The 19,878-nt window shown below is 39.9% G+C and overlaps 2 protein-coding genes across 4 annotated transcripts in view; both read left to right on the forward strand.

Annotated features, from left to right (window-relative positions):
• LOC310829686 (butyrophilin subfamily 3 member A1-like) overlaps positions 1 to 19,878 on the forward strand; it is a 35,259-nt gene that overhangs the window by 6,613 nt on the left and 8,768 nt on the right. The window lies entirely within an intron of this gene.
• On the forward strand, positions 183 to 4,598 carry LOC310829704 (E3 ubiquitin-protein ligase TRIM39-like). The gene is made up of 4 exons (XM_083708444.1): positions 183 to 510; positions 836 to 1,772; positions 2,800 to 2,826; positions 3,448 to 4,598. The coding sequence occupies exons 2-4, from the start codon at positions 1,709 to 1,711 to the stop codon at positions 3,990 to 3,992; spliced, it is 636 nt and encodes a 211-aa protein (XP_083564570.1). The 5' UTR covers positions 183 to 510; positions 836 to 1,708; the 3' UTR covers positions 3,993 to 4,598.

Consider the following 19,878-nt stretch of genomic DNA (forward strand, 5'->3'; position numbering starts at 1 on the left):
GCACAAAACTGGAAGCAAGAACAAAAGAAGAATGGCAAATGAAATTAATGGACTACGCAGAATTAGATAAATTAATAGGAAGGATTTGAAACCTGTGGGACCAAAGATTCTTAGAAGACTGGAGTAAATATTTGAACTATTTGAAAAGCAATTGTAATAAACAGATTATGCTAGTAGGACAGCAAAAAATTCTGTAAGGAGGATTGTGTGAAATATTGCAAGGAAGACTATGAAGAGAATTATCAGTTAATGATAATTAAAAGTAATAGAGAAACTAATACATGCAGAACAAGTGATAAAGAATGGAAAATCTTCAGAGGTTGTTTACGGAAGTCTAAAATATTGTATAAGATAAGAAGTTATGTTAAATGACTGCTGGAAATGATATGTTCATAAATTAATAAAAATGTGTGTGTGTGTGTGTGTCTATATATATATGTGTGTGTGTGTAATTCATTCTATTTTTTCCTCCCCTGCCCTCTTTTGCTGATAAACTAATAGAAGAGAATGGTAAGTCTTGCAAAATCTTTCAGTTTTTGAACATACAGAATCCAGGGATCCAAGTGACTTCCTCCATTTTGCCATCCCGCATATGTTTACTGAGCAGCTTGGGTCTGCTAGAACTTTGAACATGCCCCAGAACTATATCATACCTCCAACATTTCTCTGATGAAAATAGGGGCATCAAGTGTCTAGATTGGTTTCGATCTGTGCAATGAATGTTGTGTCATTGCCAACTTGGTCTTGACTTGGCAGCTAGGAGTGTTCTGTGTTTCTATAAATTGGAAAAGAAATGTAATTATTTCTTTTTTCCTCCCCCTGCCCTCTTTTGCAGATAAATTAATAACAGAGAATGGTAAGTCTTCCAAAATCTTTCAGTTTTTGAACATGCAGAATCCAAATGACTTCCTCCATTTTGCCATCCTATGTATGTGGGTGGGTTGGGAGGGTTACAGAGCAGCTTGGGTCTGCTAGAACTTTGAACTTGCCCCAGAAATAGTTTGCATTTGATCGGTGTGGCTGCATTGTGGGATGGCAGAGGCCTCCCTGGGGCCCCAATGGGGGAGTTGGAACAGTGGTGCCCTTCCTGACAGGCGGTGGGGGCATAACCCCCCACCTATCAGGAACTGGATCCTAGCCTGACCCTGCTTCAGCGAATGGGGAGGCAGGCTAGGACTCAGATTGTGCCAGGGAGTGGAGCTGTCGGAGCGGGTGGCTTTCCCCTTTGCCCATTTAAGCAGCCTGCCCCTGGGGCACCACCTATTTGAATGTTGTGCCATTGCCAAACAGCCCTACTTGATCTTGACTTGGCAGATGGTAGTGCTCTCCATCTCTATAAATCAGAAAAGAGATGCTTTTGACACCGAAGCCTCAAGAAAAAAGCACCAATGCAAGAAATGTACCCACCTAAAATATTTTCCCTTTACCCTCCTCCCCGCAATCCCTTCCATTTTGACTCAACCTGAACCAAAGGTTCCCTTCCTCTGATGGAATGAGTATCCTATTTATTATAAAATGCATATCCCATAGAGGTATCAAAGCATCTTACAACAATAAAATATACAATATGCAAAGTTTAAAACATAAATTAGACATTTGACAGAAGAAGACTTCCATCTGTGGAAAGAGTCCTTTGGGTACAAGTATTTGTTACTAATTCTAGATTACAAACTGATTTTCTTGGAATTTGTTTTTTTGTTTAATTTGAATGAGGCTCTTCATTTCTAAGCCATGCAAATTTTCTTTTGCAGAAATCTTGAAGATCGAAAAAGGCAAGTAGTCTAACATTTTTTATATCTGTTGCAAAAATATATATTCCTGAATCATAAAAGTACCACACGTGCCACAACCACTTCATTTCCCCATTTCTTTGCACTTAGTCAAGGAATTAACCAAAAAAGGTGTGTTCCAAAGAGGAGATACACTTTAAGCTTTTGTATTATCAAATTTTAATCAGTTTTGGACATAAGGAGTTTTGAGCAGCTGCTAAATTTCATTGCATATCATATCATATCTGTTCAGAGTTTTGAAAAAGCTGTCACTGCTGCATTTTCCTCATCTTAGAAATATATTATATAATATTATGCTTTATAGTTGTACCTGAGATGAGTAGATACTAACTTATGCTTTTAGAAAATATATGTTTAATGAAATATTTATTATAATAGTTGTTTTGATTGTGGTCTTTTGACAAAGGGTGGTTTATTAAATCCACCCACCCACCCACAATATCCATCTACATACAGGATTTTCCAGACCTTTTCATAGAGTGAAAAAGGGATGAAAAGAGCTTCTTTGAGCATTTAATTAAACACGATCTGAATCCGTCAGGGTTCTCACACTAAAGCTTCTATGTATGTTCAGCTGAAAGCAGGTTAAAGCCCCCTTTAGACATACATGCTCATTGCATCAAGATCAGATAGGAGCCCATGAACATAAGGATGTGGGGCGTGGAGCTTTTTCAAAACTCTGAACAGATATGATATGATATGCAATGAAATTTAGCAGCTGCTCAAAACTCCTTATGTCCAAAACTGATTAAAATTACCTCCTGACCCACCACACACTTTGACCACAGTGGAAGAAGGCTTGGGTCATACGTAGCAAAGACCTATTGAAATCAAAAAGATGTAATTTAGTCGAAACTAAGTTAAACCCAACTGATTTCAAACAGTATGTTCTAAGCATGGTTAAATCTGGATCCAACCCGTGGCATTGATTGATTAGGTTGTAGAATGAGTAGAAGTATCCATCACGTTCTTGCCAATGAAACCTTTATGTTCATTCCTTTATTCACAGAATTCTCAGATGCCCGCTTCTACAGAGGTGAGGAGGATGCAAAATCATGTGCAAACAGAATGGATATTGGAGATAAATCAGCAACTTCTGCAAACTGCTGTTTGTTGTCTAGGGCTTCTTCCAGTCATCCTGTAATGGGTAGCTCAACCTGTGTGCTGCCAGATGGTGCCTGACTGCAAATCCCATCATCCCTTGCTTTGGTCATACTGTTTGGGGCTGATGGGAATTGTAATCCAGATCCATACCTACTGGACTAATTTACTTATCCAATACTGTTTGGCTCAAGAAAAGGGAAATACTTTATACAATGTGTTTATACAATAGGTATACAGGAAGGGTAGATCAATGTGGAAATGGATTGACAGGTAAGCACATGCAAAAGTGAGGATGACCATCATTAATGTGACCAGAATGTGCTTAGCACATTAAACATTTTGCCAATGGCTAAAGCATATGCTGAGGAATATAGAAGAATTGTTGTAGAGAGAGGTTGAATCATGCAATGCAGAAAGCTTGGATAGAAATTTGTATTAGTCATCATATCATAGATTCATAGAATTGTAGAGTTGCAAGGGACCCCGAGGATCAGCTAGTCCAACTCTCTCCAAGGTAGGAGCCTTTGAATCAAGGCCTTTCTTTTTGTTGCAGCTGATGTGATCTTGGACCCCAGGACAGCTCACCCAAAGCTAAAAGTATCTGAAAATTGCAAAAGTGTTTGGAACACAGGAAATGTTTCTAAGGTTTCTGACTGGGAAAAGCGGTTTGACTCCCGCACATTCATTCTGGCAGAATGTGGATTTTCAGAAGGCAAACATTACTGGGAGGTGGAGATTGATCAGAAGAAAACCTGGGACTTGGGAGTTGCCTCTGCAACCGCTTCTAGAAAGGGGGAGATCACCCTGACTCCTGAGAATGGCTACTGGGTCATAGGATGTGATGATGGGAAAGATTACTGGGCTCGGACAGAGCAATGGACCCGCCTGAAAGTGAATGGAAAGCTTAAAAGATTAGGAATATTCCTAGATAAATCAGCTGGAAGCTTGTCTTTTTATGATGTCTGCAGTAAAAGGAAATTTCACTCTTATAAAACACTTGATGTTGGAGAGCTTTATCCCTTCTTTTCCACAGGATCTGTGACTGCACAGCTAGATAGTTCTCCACTAAGGATTCTTCCATGGAATTTGGAAGAGTGATTGTGGGTACAGAATTGCAAAGCATCCTGCTAGCCCTGGAATAGCTCAGAATTAGTGAAGCACTTTTGTTTGGCCAGGATAGTGGTATAAATCCAGGTGTCAATAAATGAGAGAAACAGAGTAGACACAATGACGTCAATGAATTCCATCATGTTCCCGCAACTAAGAAATAGAAATGATTCAAAGCCTATGGAATGTGGACAAGATTCCAAGATCTACTTGAAAGGGAAACACCTTTATGGCTATCTCCTGTAGAAACTAGTACACAAAAGAAACTTAATATGATGAAGAATCGGGGCAGATATAGAGACATACTGTATTTTTCTGGAAATGTATGCAAACTGAAAAAGTTTGAAGAAATCTGAGAATGGGTAATGGATTGGTTTCAATATTATGAAAATAATGAGTTATTTAATATGTGTTTATAGAATGAAGTTCTGATTTTGAAAATATTTTTTTCTTGAAGGAAAAGAAAAACAGATTTCAAAAATGTATAAACAGATATTAGAATGGGAGACAAAAGATGAAATGGTTAGAATAGATTAGAAATATAATAGATCATATTGTGATTATGATTTGGTAGGTAGAAGATAGGGTGCAGGAGAAGGAGAGAAACAACAACGCCATGGAAAATGTGGGTGGGGGAAAAACAAAAATAAAATATTAAACTGTGTTTTGACTGTATATGTTGAAAATGTTGAAACTTAATAAAATATAATTTAAAAAATATAAATGATTCAAAGCCTAGTTGTTTCTTGTAAGCATGTATAAATAGGGAAAGTAAATTTCAGTGACTGCATAAATGTTGTAGATTCTTCAACAAGGAAACTCATAGTAAATTCTATTGATTTGAATACTGTATTTTGAATAATAATAATAATTTTAAAATTGCTAAATTTAAAAGTTTTGGGAAGCACAGTCCCACCAGCTGTAAAGGAGGCAGGCAGTCACAGGCTGCTCTGGAAGAAGCCCTTCCTGGGACCCATAGGCAGACTTTGATCTTTCAAATTTTGGCAGCACCCTGTGTGAACCCAGAATTTGGCACCCTGCTGCCTCACACCTTCTGTTCTACTCAATTCATTGCAGGTAAAACACATACTTATAGAGAAGCACACACTGGTATTCTGAGGGCCCCCCTTTCTTCTTATGTATGAAAAAGAATCAGGATGCAGCTTCCTGCTTCAGATGCAATAATCCTTTGCAAGAATAACAAGTGATATCCACTGGGCATCCCTACCCACCCCCAATAAACTCATTGAGTTCTGTTATTCACTGTACTTTGTTTCAGAGAGTTATTGGAAGGTATCTCAATGTAGTGATAATTGGCAGTTACAATGCAGGCCTACAGTACAGATCAGAATGTGGAAGTAACGTGTGGATAGAACTTCTGCTGCTTTAGATGATTAGTTGCTGACTAATTTAGGTTGCTGGTGAAATCAAGTTTATGTAAGATTTACAATGGGCAGCTCTAACGTGTATGTGACCTGTGGACTTGTTGGAAGGGTATATGTATTACCAGAGCCACTTTATTTGAGGTTAAGAATGGACTCATTTCCTACCCAGCTTGTTAAAGTATTATCATTGTCATTGTTTTGTATTTGAACTTCAAACTACACATTTTGAAAGTGAAACAGGGCCATCCACATTTAAAGTAGTGGCTTCAGTGCACTCTGGGACTTCCCAGGTATGCAGAAGTGGGTATATATTTTATAAAACATGAAATGAGAACTGAGACTATTTATTGGCTTCCAGGACCATGAGGCTGTCAAAGCCTCTTGAGCCCCTAACACTTTAAAGTATCCTCTAGGGAGAATTATGCTGGGATGGCTAGCAGAAACTGTTCCCACATAAACAGAAGTGGGGAGGGGCTGTTGCCCCTGAACCTAAGCATTCTGTGGGTTGAGAAATACAAAGGTGTCATTTTCCTACTCACAAGCCCTAAACAGCACTATAAGCCTAATGTTAGCGGCGAGGTTTACCTTAGATACTTCGCTGCGGCTTCCCACTTGTTACAGTCATTCCTTCTAATAAGGAGCTAGGGTTGCCATGGCTCAGTTTGATAGGAGAGTGCATAATTAGCATAATTACCTGCATGTATCCTGAAATCTTCATTGGAGTCTGTTCTCCAAGTCCCCCTTTCTAAAAAAACTCCAAACAATACAGAAATGAGGAGGAGGAATCAGCAGCACTCAAAGTAGTTGAAGCCTGGAGGAAATAAACTCAAAGCATTTTGGGTAGCATTAATGTATCCCCACAGAAAATTTTCATTCTTCATTCACCAAGAAAATTACAGTTTTCCATAAAAACTATTTCATTTGTAGTTTTCTTACCTGAAACTTAAAGGTTCCTAGCATCACTGCAAAATCCCAATCAATGGAGACTCCAGTCAGGATTTGTACTGTGGTGAGCAGTTCCTCTCATTGTTATCTTCCCAAACATTCTTCTGGAGCTTCTATTTGCATCAGGAAGATAGTTCTCGTTCATACCAAATGGAAATTAGCTTCTAATGCAAATAGCAGCTGCTGCTAAGTGATATTGGGACCATGATGGGGCAGAAGGGTAAACTCCTTTTCCCTGTGTTCCACAATGGGAGCAACACTTACCTGGGGTGTGATAAGTCTGTTGCTTTGTGAGATGAATACCTTAGGGTTTTTTTAAAAAAGTATATCACGTAACTTGAGTATGATTGTGTACCTTGAATTAGGACACAACTGATATTACTAGCATTAATAGTATATACTATCCTCTAATAGTATATTGGCATTCACCTATATAGCTATTGTGCAAGAGTTCTTATTAATCAATACTAACTAGTCATGTGTTTCTAATAACCTCCTGCACTGCCATCAGCAGTATGAATGAATGAATCTTTATTTGCATCAGCCACCAGCCATTGCAATAAAACAGACAAAATGTGGTTTACAGAGGATAAAGGTCAAATAATGGATCTTATTCTAATTGCCCCAGCTAAAAACCTTGCAACCTTTGCTGTCAGCTGCTTATCTTGGTCTGCCAAGAGAAAGGACACTGTAACAGTGGTTGGGTCCCCAGGAATGGACGATAATAGAAGAGTGATAACTGTACTTCTCAAATCTTTATAAAGAGTGCAAGTCAGAAGGACAAGAGCAGTATGTACTGCATGTGCTTGATGAACTGGCTGTGCTCCACAAAAACCTAGATAGGTAATATATTCAGATCCCACTCTGTTAGAGGTTCACATAGTCAGTGGCATAGCATGGGTTGCCAGTGCCCAGGGCCATGTAGAGGGATGGAAATAGATGGAATACACCTGTGCATTCAACTGCCTAATGGCACCCACATCACAACCACAGAGATAAGAAGAGTCATTCCATTTTCTACAGAGGTCACTTCTGGTTTGCATGGAGAAGCTGTTTTCAATGGAGCCCAGTGATAGAAGTACACAGCTGTATTGAAGCATCACCGGGTGTTGGAATTTCGTACCCTTAACAATTTTGTACCTGGGGCAACCACCCCTGTGCCCCACCATGCCACACCACTGCACATAATTCTGCTCATAAACAAGCCCCTCTAGCCTAAACTAGAAGTGTGCCAGTCTGTTAAATATGTGTACATCTAGTTTGGTTCTTAGCTGCCTTTAAATATCTACATAGAGGGAAGGCCCTTTAAATATACTTCTACTGGATGAGCAATTTGCACACCAAAAAACAATCCTTAAAAAACTAAAGCTGTTTTTCCTTTCTGTCTAGGGTCCAAGTCACATGTTACCCTTTTAAGGAGGTATCACCCATTTCCCAAACTTCCCACACCTATATTAACAGGATAATAGTGGCAAAGACATGGTGTGGAAACAGCATTTTTTGTTTTGCAAAAAGGGCAACACCTCCCAGAGTGAGAGCAACCCTTACCTGGGGTGGGACAAGTCTCTTGCCTTGTGAGATGAATACCTTTAAAAGTGAACATACTGTAATAAGCTTTTAAGTAGTAAGAAAATACTGATTTTGACCTCTTTGAAAGGCAGCAGTGTCATTCAGATGCATGAATCCTTGAGAATATTTAGATTTGCACCTCAAATAAAGACTTACATTACTCTGAAATCACAACTCAGTATACGATGCAAACATACTGTGATATCATTTATTTCCCCATTATTATTTCCCATTACTATGCACTAAAATTAAATGAACATTTGAGGGAGTTTGGAATATGACACTGGAGTGTTTGATCAAAGAGAAGAGAGTCAAAATCCCATTTCTACAGTAACACTTTTAAAAATAATTTTTATTTTTGTATTTTCTATTTTACATTAAAAAATGAATTTTTTTTAAAAAACATATCATCCCTTCTGACTTCCCTCTCCCCACTGTGGATCTTAATGTAATGATTTCCCCCTCTACAACTCTATCATAACTCTATTTTTATAAATCCTTTGTCAATCCATAGTTCAAATTGTTACTACAAGTTTTTTGTCAATCCTACCAATGTATGTAGTTGTTTACAACAGCTTTTCAAATAAATTTTAAACTTTTCCCATTTTTTGTTAAATACCTCCTCACTACAGTAGTACTTTGCAAACACAAAAATGAGACTGAACAAGAATCTCCACTCACAATTTCCCAGCAATTGTTTTTTGTATCCAAGTCCTTGGATGACTGACAGTGATGGGAAAAGGAATTTAGCAACTCTGTAATTGTGACTCTTTTTTCATTATAATCCCGACTATTCTATAATTGCAGTTTTTTTTAAAAATGATATTTATTAAAATTTCCAAAAAATCCAAAACATGAAAGAAAAAAGAAAAAAAGAAAAGAAAAAAGAAACATTTACATTTAAGACCTTACTTTCATTAACATCTTTCCAGGACTTCCCCATCCCTCCCCCTCTTGTATTCCATTTCCATTAGATTAGTTCAACAAGCTCTTACCCCAAGTTTGAAATTTATTATTATTTTGAAACTTATTATTTAGCCCATTATTCAATTTAATTCATCTTATATAACCATTTTCTCTTATATTTTTTGTTTTCCCCTAAGGTTGACCCCAATTCCCTTCCACGAATTCCACTTTTTGTCACATACAGCAAAACAAAAGAAAATAAAAAAGAGACTTCAAAATATAATTTTACAGCCTTTGGATTCCAAATCTCCCTCCCCCCTTTCCCGGTTTCGATCCCCAATGTCCATCAATCTATCTGCTGCCAGCCTAGAGACCCCACGTCCATGTCCAAATCTCTCTCGATTCCACTTTGCCGTCTTTTTGGTAGTCTTTAGTTTTAAACATCCAATCTTAGAGAAACTCTCAAAAAAGTCCATTTTTCTTCCATTCAGACCTCTATATTTAAGAGTAAAACTCGAATTCTGTTTCTTAATCCTTTTAAAGTCTGGATGTCCCAAATGCTCCAACTTCCAGCTTAGTCCAATTCTTGTTCCTCAGGTTTCTTTTCCTGTTCCGCTGCAAAAACCTTCTGATTCAAAAACTTCTAGTTCCTCTACAGAGGCTTTATTTATTTAGGAACAAAGACTTATGTCAAGTCCCTTCCATTCTTCAATAGATATATCCATTGTCTCCTTTAATGCAGAGACCTCTGTAGACAAAATAATGCTTCATTTTTGCAGCTTTCCCAGGAGATAAAAAGTCCTGTTCAATTCCATGAGTATTTTTCCACTTGCCACCATTCTTGCGATGTCCCAAAACCTCCTCTAGAGGGATTATGGTAACTTAATTTCCTTCCAAATCACACCCAAAAGTCAAGTTAACTTGTTACCCTTGTTTTCCACAGTTTATATCCAAATTGTAACGAATCTAACCAGCAAAGTCATCAAAACAAAGTTCTCTTTTATTCTCCCACTTTGACAGCTAATTTGACAGCTGTCAAAATTTCTATATCTCTTCGCCAGGCTCTCTCATAACGGATCACTCCCAGTTTCCGGGGGGGTTGCACTTTAGTTGTCGCAAATCTCTCTTCTCCTCCAGCACAATTACTTGTAATTTCCCATCGTAAAATTAATAACTTTTATCAAAAAACGAGCTCTTCTCTCGACCTTAATTATCAGATCCTTGCTTCAAATCATCTACAACAGGGGGGAGACGGACTTCCTTTTTGCACCTCCCCCGCTCGATCCAAATTCAAAAAACAATTTTTCCCTTTTAGGTCCGATTAAATTACTCACGGGTTGTTATTTTTAGTCCAAATTTTCAATAAAAGAAGTCGGTGCTCTCCGTCGAATGGCATGCGGCTTCACTCGGCAGGGGAAGCAGTGGACTCATTGCACCACACCACCCCCCGTCCCCCGCTCCCAGCCTTTAAAAAGGCTCCTTCGTGGGTCGGGGGCGCAAATGGTGCCCGCCGAGTCACCAGGTCCATGGGCATCTGCGCCCATGGTTTTTGAGGGTCCCCGCATCGCCGGCACGGCGGGACCCAACCCCTGCCAAGCAGACTCCCTCCGGAGCTCGGAGGGAGTCCGCCATTCGGCGATGGCGCCAACCCGGAAGTATATAATTGCAGTTTTTAAAATGCTCCAAGCAACAACAGGCTAGATAAATAAACATGATTCTTTATATTATATTATAAATCACTCCACTTTAAATGGTTTCCCTGTTAACCCTTAATATACTCACAGCAAAGGCAGACCCCCAACAGAAGTATCATTACAAATATAGCAGCAGTTCCTCTTTGTGCAAACCGGACAGAGGTTTCTGCTGCTCACACAGAATTTCCTACGCTTCAGAATGAGATGCTTTGTGCATAGCACACCATTCCATGTTCCTAATTTGCATGAAAGTTTGAAACAGAAGCAGTACACTTAATAGGGATCTGCAGTTTACAGTGGTACCTCAGGTTCAGTACTTAATTTATTCCGGAGGTCCGTTCTTAACCTGAAACTGTTCTTAACCTGAAGCACCACTTTAGCTAATGGGGCCTCCCACTGCCACTGTGCTGCTGAAGCCTGATTTCTGTTCTTATCCTGAAGCAAAGTTCTTAACCTGAAGCACATCTATGCTGGCTTGGTCCACAGAATGGAAATGGCAGTATCTCTAAGGATGTGCTCTGGGGGGAGCTGTCTTCAGGCACCAGGTCCATTGACAAACCAACTCTGAGTTACAAAGATGTCTACAAACATGACATGAAGGCTGGCAACATTGACCCCACCGTGTGGGAATCCCTGACTTTCCTGGGAGTAAGCCCCATTGAATTCAGTACTGCTTACCCATGGATGGACACACAGTTGCGTGCACTGTTTACTGACAAGCTCCCCCTCCTCCTCATTGTGTGGCAAGGTCCCGCCCCGCCCCCCATGGATGAATAAAGACACAACAATTTAAGGTTAATGGGCTAAAAAAGGCAACAACTTTATAGGTTACAGATGATGAGCGATATTGGTTTAGGCATTGGATCTAACTGACTATATCTGACTCCAGCCCATCTGCAGGAAGTCCAGTTAACCACCAGTAGGTGGTTGCAGGTGATGATGCTACCTCCCCTCTTCTCTTCTCCAGAAATATTCCAATGCCTAACTGCCACTCAAGCCAAAAGGCTCGTGGCCAATACCCTCACACCTGCAAGAAATTCCTAATGCCATCAGGGCAAAAAGCCCAGAATTAAATTTAAGATATTGACAGATGTAAAAGAAAGAGGAGGCTTTGCCCTGCCAGACTTAAAGTTATATTATGAAGCTTCTTGTCTTTGCTGGTTAAAAGAATGGATAAAATTAGAGAACACAGAACTGTTGGACTTAGAAGGATATGACAATAGATTTGGGTGGCATGCGTATTTATGGTGTGATAAGAACAGAGTGCAGAAAGGTTTTGGAAATCATATTTTTAGAGGAACGTTAATTGAAGTGTGGAATAGGTACAAAAATTTATTGAGCCTAAAACTCCAATGTGGCTATCGCCATTGGAAATAATGAGTACGAAAGGGGTCAATATGACAGGGAATTGGGCCACATAGGAAAATTTGATAACCAAAGAAGGAGATAAGTGGAATCTGAAACCATATGAAGAGGTTAAAGAAAAGGTGAATGTTTGGTTGCAATATTTCCAATTGAATGCAATGTTTAAAAAAGATATGCGAGAAAAAGGTTTCTTAGGGAAAAAATCGAGGGTTCAGCAAGAAATCTTGAATAGTGATGTAAAAACACTGTCAAAAATGTATAAATTATTACTTGAATGGCACACAAAAGATGAAGAAGTAAAAACGGTTATGATTCAATGGGCCAAAGAATTAGAAGAGTGGATTAAACTTTGGAAAGAGGGAACGAAATTCACCGCATGTACTACGATAAAGGAAAATGTCATGAAAATGATATACAGATGGTATATAACTCCTGTGAAACTTGGAAAGATGTTTAAAGTTAGTAATAAATGTTGGAAGTGTCAAGAGAAAGAAGGGACATTTTATCACATGTGGTGGGAATGTAAGAAAGTGAAATGCTTTTGGGAAATGATTTATAATGAGATGAAAAAAATGTTGAGATACACTTTTGTAAAGAAACCAGAAGCATTTTTACTTGGTATGGTAGGGAATGATGTTGGAAAGAAAGATGTGAAGTTATTTAGATATGCAGTAACAGCAGCCAGAATTTTGTTGGCCCAAAGGTGGAAACAGGAAGAAATGCCAACGAGGGAAGAATGGAGAATGAAATTGATGGAGTACGCAGAAATGGACAAATTAACTGGGAAAATTCGAAACCAACGCGATCAGAGATTCACCGAGGACTGGAACAAATTTACAGAGTATATGAAAACTGTGTGCGATCAGGAAATAACGCTTGTAGGATTTCAAGAAGCTTTGTGAAAAAATAAACTGGAATGTCGCTTAAAAGAGAAGATAAAATAGGGAATGTTAAAGTGCAACATAAATGTATGAAATGTGAGAAGTTGTGAGAAATATGAAAATTGTCAGATAGGCTGATGGAAGTCAAAAAGAATGTATAAGTTAAATTGGATGTTAAATTATAAATGGATTGGTTATTGGAAATTTGAATAAAAATTAATTAAAAAAAGAAAGAAATCCCTAATGCCATCAATTATATCACCCAGCCAAACATCATTTCCTGCATTGGAAAGATGCACACCATCTTCACAGTAGATGGACAACTTGCTGAACTTAATGGTTGGGTGCTCGATAACCCGACCATTCAGTGCTACCACACTATGAGCCACTGAACGGTCCAATAGTTTCCTGCCTTTGTTTATCATAATAGGGCAATGACAGTTTTGCCACACACGCCTCTCCAGCAGCGATGCCCAAAATAGTGTGGGAAGTGTGTGGGTAGACACACATTTGATTGCACTGTTTACTGACAAGCTTCCCCCCCCCTCACCCCACAATTACAGGAATCACTTTGGGGGTTTGGTATAATGCAGAACTCACCCATTCGGGTATACTGGCATCTGAGGTAAATGTTTTAGGATAGGTAGCAGTTTAGGCACAATGATTCAACCTCCCATTTCATCATAAGGTGGCCAGTTAAATTTCCCACCTTCCATTTTCCTATTGTGGCACAGAAGCAGCCCCCCTCAAAGCCCCCGTCCAACTAATCACTGCCTTTTTATCACAGGGAGTGGGGCGGGAAGCAAGCAAAGAGATAACCTCCTTTTAAAGAAACACTTCCTTTTTTAAATGGAGGGGAGCTGTTTAGGGGGAACCAGCAACGTAAACACCAGAAAATGCAAACAAAACACTTCCCCACTCAATGTTTTTTGCTGGCAGAGGAGTCAGAGCCTCAGAGGGAAGCAGCAGCAGCACATTAGGAAGTGAAGGATTGGGGGAACAAATGTGTGAGAAATAAAGGAGTGAGGGGAGAATTGGGGAGAGGTCAGGGGTAAGGAGGAGAGAATGGGGAACATAATGAGGGAAAAGCAGAAGGTGCATGGAAGAGGCCAGCCATGGAGCACGTTGGCCTAGTGATTCCTGCCTAGGAATGGGGGAAGAATTCAATTCAATTTGTATTTAAAGGCTTACCTACAAAATTCATGCTTTCTGAAACAATATGAGAACCACAGCACGGGCATCCTTTGAAATTCACACTGCTCCAAATTTTGCCATGCAGTTACAAAAATGCTAACACTGAGGTAAAGTATGTATAAAAATACATATATATTAGTGAAGAGAACATTAGAATGTTGTTTGATGCTGTCCTGGCTTCTACTTCATGGGTTTCCTTGTCCTGGGCTGGTTGGCTGCATCTGCCCAAGCCAGGCAGTCTCTGAGGGCACAAGAAAGCATTCATGCCTCAGGCATGGTCAGTCAGGGACAGTGTTTTCCTGGCAGGTGAGGAAGTGTTAAGAGAGCCTTGGAGTAATAGTGCCTTCTACATTTGTAGTGTTGCAGTGAGAAATTGCCAAGTTAAATTTCTTTTTCCAGATCTCCATATAATATTACTCCTAATCAATTAAAAAAAACAAGTTATAAAAAATGTCCCAATGTACTTGATAAACTACTGAGTACAATTTGACATGAGGACAACATATCTGGAGAGTTGGGGGGGGGCAGATCCAATCCTTAGAAAAAGGGACCCCTTAGGTAACTAACCTGTGTTCTTCTAACTGTTCCTGAACTACTCTCATCATCATCCATACTGGCCGGAACTGATGAAAGTTGAACTGCTGCAACATGTGGAGAGCCACAGCACAGTGTCTGTAATTTGCAAATGTGCACACAGGCCCAGAAAGCTCTCTGTTCAAACACAAGCTACCCAACATAATGACAGGTGGTTTCTGCTAGCATATTGTCTCAGTTACAAACCAGTTTCATGTGTGTCAAGAGGGTGTTCTTGCAAACAAAGATCTGTGTACAATAGCTGGATGATTAATAGGTAACTAATCCTTAAATTTTCCTGGTCAATGTTCACATCATGTTGTGCTTTATGATTTCTCTACTCTCACTTTCATTTGTGCCACAACAACATGCATGTCGAATGCAATTCTCATTTCAGTAGCTGGGGACTGAAATTTGGGATTACGTCTAATGCTCAGGAAAAGGTACATTTTCCTTGTTGTTTTTCTCTCTCCAAATAACATGAAAATGGGTGATATATGGTTTAAAAGGTGGGTGGGTGGTGAGCAGTTCATGAAATATTTTTGGATTATGACCTGTTTCTTGGTCTCTCTCTCATTATATGCAAGTTAGTTCACACACCCTTGGATATTAAATTGTGTCACTGATTGAACTTTCGCCCTCCTGGTAGTTTCTGGGACTCAATAAAACCATGATATCAATAAGAACACCCTGGATAAAAAATGCAAGGTACATTTTTAGCACTTGACAAGGTAATAGATTGTATTATAATTCTACTGGGAAAATTGTTAAATGTGGTTATGGTTACATACTCTGGTTGTATACGCATTACTGCCTTAAAATGCAGCTATGTCATTCTTTTTTTCATTTCCGTTTGAAGCTGGTCTGAGGGAAATGCAGCTTTCCATGAGGAAGTTCAGGGTAGATCTATAATGTGGTTAATGTTTCATGTACACGGCTTTTCGCACCATCTGTGGGAGTGCACTGGCTGCAGAGTAATCAGCAGTGTGCACCAGCCTTGTTGCACTATTTGTGTCAGTGACCTCTTGTTTGTAAAATGGGTTGTGTTTGTCTTATTTTTGCTAATACAGTGGTACCTCAGGTTACATATGGTTCAGGTTACATACGCTTCAGGTTACTGACTCCACTAACCCAGAAATAGTACCTCGGGTTAAGAACTTTGCTTCAGGATGAGAACAGAAATCGTGCGGTGGCAGCGGGAGGCCCCATTAGCTAAAGTGTAAGAACAGTTTCAGGTTAAGAACGGACCTCAGGAACGATTTAGATTCTTAACCAGAGGTACCACTGTACTATTTTCTTAAAAGATGGAGATGATTGAGATTATGGTGGTGATTTTATATAAAAAAAGCTTTCCCCACATTTCTTATAGCAGTTCATCCTCAGTGAAAGGTCAGTCCCAGAAATATTTGATCTCTCTGAAACAGCCTGGTAGAAAGGCAGATAGGTGTGGTAGTTACAGTTATAGGTGTGGTAGTTACAGTTATACAAAACAGGTTAAATGTGCTCTTCCTTAATTTTGAATTAGGTGGGCTGCATTTGCATGAATGTTACAGAAAGCCATTTCATGTTATTGGCACAAATTTATTTTTGCTGGCATTGTTGCTGTTATTTCAGATCAGAACAGCCTGAAGAGGAACAAGAGGAACAAGAGGAACAAGAGGAACAAGAGACTTGGCTCTCACGGAATGTAAATTTTTTGCTTCCTTCTGTGCTGTAATCCTGGGAACACCAATGTCTTTATTAGGTAAAAGCTTCAGAGAAACACCAGAAATGTGCTGTGTTGTCATAGACTTGGTAAAGTACTTAAATGCAGGCTACGAACCAGTACTTCATATGTGCTTGAGGCTCCTATTGCTTCATAGCTGATGGACTCCTACAAATTAATGGGCCTTTCCCCCACCTCCCATAATTCTCATCAAGGAACCCTTACTTGTATATATCTGGTTACCAGAATCAGGAAATGTGTGCCTGCTTTCAGGGCTATGCTCCTATTACAGATGCTGAGGGAATCCAAGCAACCAAATCTATACCTTTTTGTAGTTCAGGATCAACTTTAAATCTCATTAAAACACATCAGAAACTTTAAACTTTTTTTAGAAGTGTTTATTTGTGACTTCCTGTTGAAGTCATTAAGAAACAAAATACAAACTACATTATTCACATATGCATAACCAAAACTTGTGCTTATACAGGTTTCATCTGAAGAAAAAGCAGCTGCAGTGTTTCACATCACAATCTAGATTATGAGGGGAGGGAACAGGACTTGCCAACTCCTTTCCAACCAGACCTGAAGGTGTTTTTTGCAGCATCTTCAGGAACAAACAGGGACACGGGTGGCGCTGTGGGTTAAACCACAGAGCCTGGGACTTGCCAATCAGAAGGTCGGCGGTTCAAATCCCCTGACGGGGTGAGCTCGTTGCTCGGACCCATTGCTCGGTCCCTGCTCCTGCCAACCTAGCAGTTCGAAAGCACACCAGTGCAAGTAGATAATTAGGTACTGCTCCGGTGGGAAGGTAAATGGCGTTTCCATGCACTGCTCTGGTTTGCCAGAAGTGGCTTAGTCATGCTGGCCACATGACCCAGAAGCTGTACGCCGGCTCCCTCGGCTAATAAAGTGAGATGAGCGCCACAATCCCAGAGTCGGCCACGACTGGACCTAATGGTCAGGCGTACCTTTACCTTTACCAGGAACAAACAGCACCAATGGGAGGGGTGGAGTGGGGACTCAAGGATAAACTGTTTTGAAGTCCTTGATCTAGATCACATTCTGGATTATTTACATGGCTGCATTATTTACAGAATGAAAAAAAAAAGTCATTGAAAACTTTTTTGGGGGGTAAAAAAACATGAAGAACACAGCCTGAAAAGAAATACCTAAGGCAAGACTTTTCCTACAGCCAACCATCAGCAAGTTAGAATTAGTGAAGAGGGCAAGGATCTGGAGCTCAGCTCAACAGACAGATAAAACAAAACTGTCTACAACTGCTGGCCACAGCAACTGAAGCAATTGCAGCAACTGCAATAAGATAGGCCCACAATACCTCACAAGACTGCTCTGCAACTCATATGGAGTCCACATATCACAAGGGGCCACAAGGCACCTGTAATGGGAATTGGGGTTGCTTGTGCGTAAGTAGCAACTGCTCCAGACTGCGTTGTCCAGCTAAACCTTTCCCTGGCTGGACAGCCCTTACTCCGTGGCTGTCTCAGTCACTGGCAGAATCCGTCAGTGGGCGTTTCCTGAACTTCTTCCAACATAAAAACTCCTTGACACCAAGTCTCCGCCTAGCTTCCCTGCGCGGAAGCTTTCTGTGCAGCGCGGGCGTGCCTAGCGGAGGTCCTGTGCTCTCCCCGCTGGTCTCGGTGGAAGAGTCTCGGAGCCCTCCCTCCGAAGCCCTCTCAGGCTCCCCTTTCTTCCTGGTGTCACGCTGATTCCCTTCCCCAGAGGAAGTGCTCTCTCTCTCTCTCCTCCTGCCGGGCCCTTCTCCTGCGTCACTGGGGAGCCTTACCTCCACTCTTGGCTCCGATGGCAGTTCCCTGACAGCACCCATTCTGATAGGGCCTTCCCATACTTTGAAAAGGAATTGAACTAATTTTCTACCACAGGGTGTTGTAGTAGGATTTCAAAGGTTTCTATTGGTTATGAAGAATTCACTCACTATTCCCCTCCCCCCGAAGCTCCATCTGGACATTTAAGAGCATCACATAATAAAGGAGCACAATTTCTATATACCGTAAGTCTCTCTGCTTCAGGTAATGATGACTACTCTGTCCTGTGGGGGGGGGGGGCACAGCTCATGGCATGTGTAAAATTATATTAAATAGTATTTGAAGTTATTAAATAAATCATGTAAGTGACAAATTGCATATTAAAACATATATTAGGGAAAGTAAATACAAAAATATTTATATTAGGGAGATTAATGTACAAAAATAGATTATACTAGGCCAGCTTTTGTAAGGAAAAATATGTGTATTAGGAAAAATGCACAAGAATCTGCACAAATTTGTGTGCTGATTATCTATCTATATATCTCCAGCTCTCCAAAACAAACTGATGAGAAAATGGGCCAAAGGGAAGATTAGAGAAATGAGAAATGAGAAACTAAGAGAAAGTGAGTTTGTCCTTAGCCACGGTCCACATATTTAAACATGCAATGCTCCAAAATGTGAGACATGGTAAAATCTATTGGGATGAGCATGCTAAGTCCTCAGCAAAGAAATTTGCTTCTGCTTGGGCCGAGCTGTTATACTGTGTTAACTGTCCCATATAACTGATACACTGAAAATGAAAATATGGGGCAATGCAGCCTAGAAAGGTGTAATTCCTTTACTACCTTATTTGTTGTGTTTTTAATATTCTGTTAGGAGCTGCACAGAGTGGCTGGGGAAACCCAGCCAGATGGGTGAGGTATAAATAAATAAATAAATAAATAAATAAATAAATAAATAAATAAATAAATAAATGTTATATTAATTTCTATGACATTTCTGTTTTGCAGGAAACTCTACCTCAAATTGCTCTGCTTGGAACTCTGTTTCCTGGGCACTGCTTGCAGTAGCCTTCATAGCTATTCTTGCCATCTTGATTTGTTTAATTAAAGGTAAATATATGTTTGATAAAAGGAGTGGGATTTCTTCAATTTCCCCTTTGTTTACAGGTGGGAAATCATGGTTAGGTCTTTAAGTTTAGTTTCAGAAGTTGTTAATGAACCCTCAAAATGACGCCATAAATGTTTCAGAGGGAGAATGCAGAAGTATTCACCATGAGGAAATTGCATATTTTTAAAAAACTTGCCTCTCTTTTTTTTAAAAGGCGTTCTGAAGCTGGGGGCTGGGATAGGAATTCCTATTCCATTTCACTTATTGGTTTGCCAAAATGACTCCCCTCGCAAATATCTTGTCCCTTTCATTCATGTTGCATTGTGAGCTTGGCCAAAATGCTTCTCAAATTTGGCTGAACCTGTGCAGCAAAATGAATAAATATGAAATATTTCATGAAAATAAGGAAACACTTTTATTTTAGGTGTATTTGTGTCATCCGTTGTTTCTATGATTTTTAAAATGTATCAATGACTCATACTTCGAAGGACCCGATTTTGCAAAATATTGTAGGCTCCCACTCAGTTTCAATTACAAATAAGTACTGTATTTTTCGCTCTATTTTTCACTCTATAGGATGCATTTTCCCCCCTCCAAAAATTAAGGGGAAACGTTTGTGCATCCTATGGAGCGAATGCAGGCTCCTTGGCTTCAGCGAAAGCAACATGAAGCCTCCAAAGCACAGAGGGAGCGCTCCCTCTGCACTCCGGAGGCTATGCATTGCTTTTGCTGAAGCCTGGAGAGCGAGAGGGGTCAGTGCGCA

Source organism: Podarcis gaigeae, assembly GCF_964106915.1.
Source record: "Podarcis gaigeae genome assembly, chromosome: 13".
NCBI classification, from domain to species: Eukaryota; Metazoa; Chordata; class Lepidosauria; order Squamata; family Lacertidae; genus Podarcis; species Podarcis gaigeae.

Bases quoted from the DNA above. Each gene is read 5' to 3' on its own strand.
- LOC310829704 (XM_083708444.1), top strand. From the start codon at position 1,709: ATGAGGCTCTTCATTTCTAAGCCATGCAAATTTTCTTTTGCAGAAATC. The intron at 1,773-2,799 runs GCAAGTAGTCTA...CTTTATTCACAG, and splicing joins AATCTTGAAGATCGAAAAAG to AATTCTCAGATGCCCGCTTC. The intron at 2,827-3,447 runs GTGAGGAGGATG...TTTTTGTTGCAG, and splicing joins AGATGCCCGCTTCTACAGAG to CTGATGTGATCTTGGACCCC.